Genomic DNA, 6,248 nt, shown 5'->3' on the forward strand with positions numbered 1-6,248 from the left:
AGGGTTCCTAAGAACCAGAGTGGGTGTTGTACCCTGTCCTTTCACATTTTACGTTCTTTTAGTGTTTGTTTGTTCACTTGTTCACTTGTTCGCTCGCTTGCTTGCTTGCTTGCTTGCTTGCTTGCTTGCTTGCTTGCTTGCTTGCTTGCTTGCTTGCTTTGGGTAGCTGTCAGTGTGGCCCAAGGCAAAATTGTAAGCTTACTGAAAAAAAAGATTTTTGTTGTTGCAACTCAATTGCTTCTTTCTGAACTTTGTAGATGGCAACATTTTGTCACAGTGTTGCTAGATGCCCTGTGTCTAGAATAAAAATTGGGATGGGAAGAGTCAGACGTACCAGCAACCTGCGTGTAAAGAAAGGCCTTGCTCCCTCCCGGCTCTGGACCTTGCCAGCTCCATCGCTGACACAAATTACCATCACTAGGCACACGTGGCCTGTGGGTCAAATCTTGGACATAAACCAAAGGGACTGAATTTCAGCTCTGAGAGCTGCAGTAGGCCCATGCTGTCTCCTCCATAGTTTTTTCACCCTCCCATCCATTCCCAGTAGATGGCACCTACACATACCCAGAACCCTCTGCGCTGCCTCTCGCCACAAACTCAAGGAGACCCTGAAATCCTCTTGCTTTAGAATGGTGCCCTAAGAAGTGCTGATTTTGAACTTACCATCCTAAAATAAGGTCAATAAAAGAAAACTGAAGAGAAAGTTGATCTTCCACCTCACAGACACCCACCCCACAGCCCCTGAGACTTAGCAATGCACCCACGGGCCAGTGCCCAGGAAGGTGTGGTTTAGGAAGAAGGGCACATGCAGGAAGGGACAGACAACTGAAGAGGATGACAATGTCACAACTTCAGGCAGTCTGAGCCAGGAAGGCCAGGCTGGCCTACTTCTTCTCAAGGCCACAAACTCCTCTCTGCACCCTGGTGGACTATTCCGTAGTTGTCTGCACATACACGGACAAGATGGGCAGTGGAGAAGTTGCAGGGAACTGAATGGCACACATGGAGCACAAGAGGTCACCCAGTAGGGACCCAGAGTCCAGACAAACTAAAAGTTGACATTCTTCAAGTCTCGGGAGCAGCGGTACCTGCCGTCCAGGAACCTGGAGCACACCAGGCTGGGCGAGCAGGGACAGGTATGGTGTTGGCGTTTCCTAAAGAAGGGGATCTAGAGAGAGAAGAGGGTAGTATGTTAGCCACAGGAAAGGCCTGCAAGTGTCCCCTGCCAACCTACAATAATGGTGACTACATTCACCTTGGCACAGAGTGACTGAATGACATGCGCACATCACACAGCTCGTTTGTGGAAGAGCCAGGATTTGAACCCAAATAAGGCTGATGCTCCACACACAGAACGCCTGGGGCCGTGTGTGCATACACTTGCACACACATGTGCACACACATGCAGACACTCTCACACCTCTGCTGAGTGAATCTCTACTTACCCTGAGGTGTCTTCAGCTCTGTGGCCAGGTGCTTAGGTGAAGCTGAGAAGGGACAAATACCCTCTCTGTCCACCAGTTCACATCAAAGAGCACTGCTGAATACCCAAGGCTTCCTCGAGTTTTGAAGGGGTGTGTGTGTGTGTGTGTGTGTGTGTGTGTGTGTCTGTGTCTGTGTCTGTGTGCTGTATGTATGTGAGGGCATAGTGGGGAGCACACATCTTTGGAGATCATAGGACAACTTGTGAAGTCTGTCCCTTCCTTTCACCTTTACCATTCCAGGGATCAAACTCATAGCAAGTACCTTTACCTGCTTGATCATCTCACCAGCCCCCAGTCCAGCACCTGACTACGTGGGTTCAAATCCCAGACCTGCTATTTACCAGATTTGTGATAACTGACTACCTATTTTCCCTTGCTATGCTTTGACTTTATCATCCATAAAACGGGTTAATAGTATCTACCATGTACAGCTGTAAAGAGACTGGGACTATATTTTTACTGAAAACTTACTGTGGAAAAATGGCATGTAAGAAGCATCCAGTATTTGTTTTTTATTAATGCTGCTGTCTCTACTGGGACACTAAATCTTTCTGAACCGTCTCCCATAGCCCAAGGCAATGAGGATGACACAGTGTTTCAGTTTGCAGCTTCCTGAGCCCAAAGTGCTTAAGAACAAATCAGTGGCTTGAGGGGGTTTGGAAGAGGGACTGCTGGAAAATTCTCTGACCCAGGATGAGCACTGGAGCTTGTACAGACAAGCCAGCAAGAGCTTGAAAGATTGTTAAGGGGAAACTGAAAGTGAGTGCAGGCCCTGCCCATAAGGTTCCCGCCTTTTCGTGGCCCCAAACTCCAAAGGCTATAGGTTGTGGCTCTATCACCTAACCCTACCAAAGGCAAGACCCTCTCAGCTGTCCTGTGCCCTCAGGGGCTGGAAACAGGCCGAGAGCTAGCAGCCTGTGGCATAGCAGAAGAGGTGGTCGCCCTTAGAAGAGCATGTTACTCTAGCTGCAGCCCTGTGTAGGAAGCCATTCTGTGTGCTTGAAGAGAGGCCATTCCTAAAAGCAAAGGACACTCACTTCAGGGATAGCTAACCTGCTCCCTTTGGTGTATAGTGCAGACCCACTAAACACAACAGATAAAGAGCCGAGAGTGGCCAGCCTGAAGAACACACAGCCTGTGTGATTGGTATCACCATTCCACCAAAAACAAGGAGGCTGTACCCACACACCAGTGAGCTAGGACTGTGATGGACTTCAGAGAACTCAGTTCTAGTCCCAGTTGTGTGGACTGTGCCTTGAGCAAGTCACATGATCTGTCATTCCTCAGTTTGCTATCGAACCTTGAAGATTAAATTATAACTGTGTTCCTCCAGCCTGTCTAGAAGGGTGCAGGGAAACAGTGTCAGCACTCGAACCCGTATCCAAACGACATCTGAAGGCCTATGTGAGACAGCCGCCTGGAACAGCACCTCCATGACTGCTTGCTGGTCTTCCTTCAGTCAGAGGCTTGATCTACTGTGGAGGAAGCAGTATTCCCCATATTGTCCTCAGAAGCCGCAGACCCCCTGCTCTAAGCTGGCCTCAGGCCCTGGGATCCCTGTCTGCTGAGCCCATGCCAATACACACACAGGCCTATCTAATGCCAGCATAGTACCTTGTGGCTTCCTGGGTGGCACTCCTCTCCTTCCCGCCCCAGTGGGGTACACAACCGCAGGCCCCGAAGCCACAGGCTGATAGCACAGCAGGTGCCAGCCCCACACTGGATGTCTCGTTCACAGGCCTACCAGAGAGAGAGAGAGAGCCAACCGGTTAGTGTCACCCAAAGGAATGAAGAAAAAAAAAACGCTGTGCATCCTTGTCAGGATCTGGAGGAGGTGACTAAGAACCTCAGAGCAACAGGACACCTTGGCCTGGGTCTAATACCACTGCTTGTCTCTTGAGAGGTACACTCGGTGCTCGGCAGAGTACCAGACAGACCTCAGTCTGGGGAACCCTTCCTGCTCAGTGGTGAGGCAGTCCCTGTTCCCCGGGAAACCCCGTGTTAGAAGGCATAGCTTTTCTAATCCCAGTTGACACTGGTAGAATATGATGAAGCAGAACTCTGGTGAAGGAGGGAGGGTCCTTCGTGGTCCAAGACCCTGGATGTTCGCTGCTGAGCTTTGTCGTCCTTTGTCCCCCAGCATCCATTCTAAGCTGCCTTTCTGGGTGTCTTCCATCTGGGAAACCCACAGAGGCCTGGTGGACAGTTATTCCTCCTCCCACTTCTCCCCCCAACCCGCCCCCACGCTTCTCTGCTGGCCTCCCTGGACCCCTCACATGAATCATGAATGCACCTTCTAGGTCGAGCTGCTTGGACTTTCTGGGTTCCCAGGTAATGAAAGAAAGTTTCAAACAAGCTAACTTTACACCGAAGCCAGGGTTGAGAAAGCAAGTAAAGCCTCGTGGAGAACCAGTTAACTTGGACCTTAACCAGGGGCCAAGCTTCAGAGCTCAAGTCTGAGGCTGAGTCTTTATTCCTTTTTCTCCAGTAGCAGGCCACAGAACACCTCAGGCTGCCAGCATAGGACATGATGGGACCCGGAAGCTCCAACCTTTCTACTTGGAAGGATAACGAAGGAAACAGATACTAAATCTTTTCATCCCCCAGAGAAGGTACCGGTGGCAGTCACCAGCAGCTAATCTCTAGCCCAGCGGGGGCACTGCTCACACCCAAGCCAGCCCCCTGAGAACTGCGGGTGAGGGACTTGGGCCCCACTTGGACTCTTCTCCCCTGACAATGGTAGGCATGGCATTCTGGGAGGTTGGGCCCTACAGCTGGACTGTCACTAAGGAACAATGGAAGGTGGAGATGTCAGGACCTGACTTTCTGAGAGTTAGACAAGGAACATCAAAAGGCTATGGCAGCTGGGCCCGCCTGGCTCCTTCCCCTCAGTACCCTGTTTTACTGTTTTGTTTATCTTGTCATTCACTCACTCCTGGCCACACCTTCTTCTCTAATTAACCTTCTTCTTCATTAACAGGTGCCCTACCTCCCTTAGGCCTCTCTACTATTCCACTCTGGAATAGATATTGGCGCTGGCTTGGTGACACTGTGACGGAGCAGCTCATAGGGTCTTCCGTGTACCCCTACCCCTCACTGTGTCAGGCAATCCTAACTTCTCTCCTGAGTCTGAATCCTGGTCCTTATGATGGCTTTCATCAGTCACACCTGCGAGACGCAAGCCTGCCTTCAGGGCATTCGATTGCCCTGCGTGTTATTTTGAAAGGAGTCTCTTTCCCTTTAAAAATGAGGTTGGCTTTTCTGTGAAAATTAAAATTTATCCAATTCCAGGAACTGACTGGCGTTACTCCATACTTGCCTTCCGTGTAGATGGTTGGAGGAAGTTGAAATAAAACTTACTTCTCTCTTTTTCTTCCTGACTTTTACCTGGGGAGCTCTTAGGAGAAGCAGTATGTTTTGATTTGTAATAAGGTCCAGCTTATGGCACAGCATGTACCTACATGACAGGATCACAGGTACAGTAAGAGATCTGAGAGGACTCCATGCTCTTTGTGACAGACTCAGTGCCCTGGGCTGAGCCTCTACTTCAAGGTTAACACGTTTGGGGTGCATTCTGCCAATGGTGCCACCAGTCTTCCCCTGGGAGGCTACTAAAGAGTGAAAGGGGGTGTTTGAGCATCCTTTTTAATAGCCAAAGTGGGACTCAGGAGGGGCCCTGAGTGCTTGCTGCCCTGAACTCACAGCATGCTCTGTGAGTTAACACCGACAAGTGAACCAGACATAGATGAAAACCAAGGTGTACACAAGACAAATGGGGCCAGGAAGGGGAACGACTCTGCCCTGTCTTTACAGTACCAGCCACAGAACACCTCAGGCTACCAGCATGGGACATGACGGGACCCGGAAGCTCCAACCTTTCTATTTGGAAGGATGAGGAAGGAAACAGATACCAAGTCTTTCCAACACCCAGAGAAAGTATAGGTGGCACACACCAAGGAATCTCCATTTTACTAAAGACTTAATGTCAAAATCCCAGTGCCCTCTTAATGTATTTAAAATGGTATTCTATTTCCCCACAACTTCTCAAAGGCCAGCTCTGTCTGCCAGAGAGAGGTCTAACCCATCCGAAGTCACATGCAACCCCACTCCCAGGCAGTGACTACCTCCAAAATCCCTTTGGTTTAGGTGGTTGGAGCAGCAGAGCCTTTGTGGTTCTCAGTACATGCCTTGTATAGAACCCCGATCTTGGCCCCCAAGCCAGGTCTGCAAAGAATGCTAAAACTTACCCCTGTGATCACGGCAGAGTCGGACACAGTTGCTAGGAGGAGCATGATGAAGATTTGCACCGCACCTCTCATGATCACTTGAGGTGAAGACAAACACTGTCCACTTTGGTGCCCCTCACTTCCTTCTGTGCTGCCTTGCACTAGGCAAGCTGAGAGGGCCAAGCTGTCCTACCTACCTCCTTCAGATTTATGTAGTCGGATCCAGGGCTGCCTCTAAATGCCTCATCTGTCTCTTCCTTCCCATCACCAGCATTATTCAGATGAGCTCAGAGGCGAAGATGAGACCTGAATTCCCAACAGCATCACATCACCGTCAGAAGGGATACAAATGGATACATTGGGGATGTTGACAGTTGCTCTAACTCTTCCAAGAGCTCACCACACTTCAAACAGTTGCATGTGATTCACTTGATATCCATTTCTGTCTCTGCATCATTCTTTGCTGCTTGGACCAGGAGGATGGCTTTAGTGATGAATTAAGAGATTTGCAACATTGATTTTTTTTTCCTTGCCCACA

General features: G+C 49.8%; 1 protein-coding gene across 1 annotated transcript; it reads right to left on the reverse strand.

Moving 5' to 3' along the window:
- Positions 1-1,046: 1,046 nt before the first annotated feature.
- Positions 1,047-5,966, reverse strand: Prok1 (prokineticin 1). The gene is made up of 3 exons (XM_034501284.2): positions 5,732-5,966; positions 3,099-3,224; positions 1,047-1,168 (listed from the first exon to the last, which is right to left on the reverse strand). The coding sequence occupies exons 1-3, from the start codon at positions 5,801-5,803 to the stop codon at positions 1,049-1,051; spliced, it is 318 nt and encodes a 105-aa protein (XP_034357175.1). The 5' UTR covers positions 5,804-5,966; the 3' UTR covers positions 1,047-1,048.
- Between the last annotated feature and the right edge of the window lie 282 nt (positions 5,967-6,248).

Source organism: Arvicanthis niloticus, chromosome 4 (assembly GCF_011762505.2).
Source record: "Arvicanthis niloticus isolate mArvNil1 chromosome 4, mArvNil1.pat.X, whole genome shotgun sequence".
In the NCBI taxonomy this organism is placed as follows: domain Eukaryota; kingdom Metazoa; phylum Chordata; class Mammalia; order Rodentia; family Muridae; genus Arvicanthis; species Arvicanthis niloticus.

Coding starts and splice junctions, on each gene's coding strand:
- Prok1 (XM_034501284.2), bottom strand. CDS start 5,803: ATGAGAGGTGCGGTGCAAATCTTCATCATGCTCCTCCTAGCAACTGTG. Junction 3,225..5,731: donor ACTCTGCCGTGATCACAGGG/GTAAGTTTTAGC, acceptor TCTCTCTGGTAG/GCCTGTGAACGAGACATCCA. Junction 1,169..3,098: donor GCCACCCAGGAAGCCACAAG/GTACTATGCTGG, acceptor TTCTCTCTCTAG/ATCCCCTTCTTTAGGAAACG.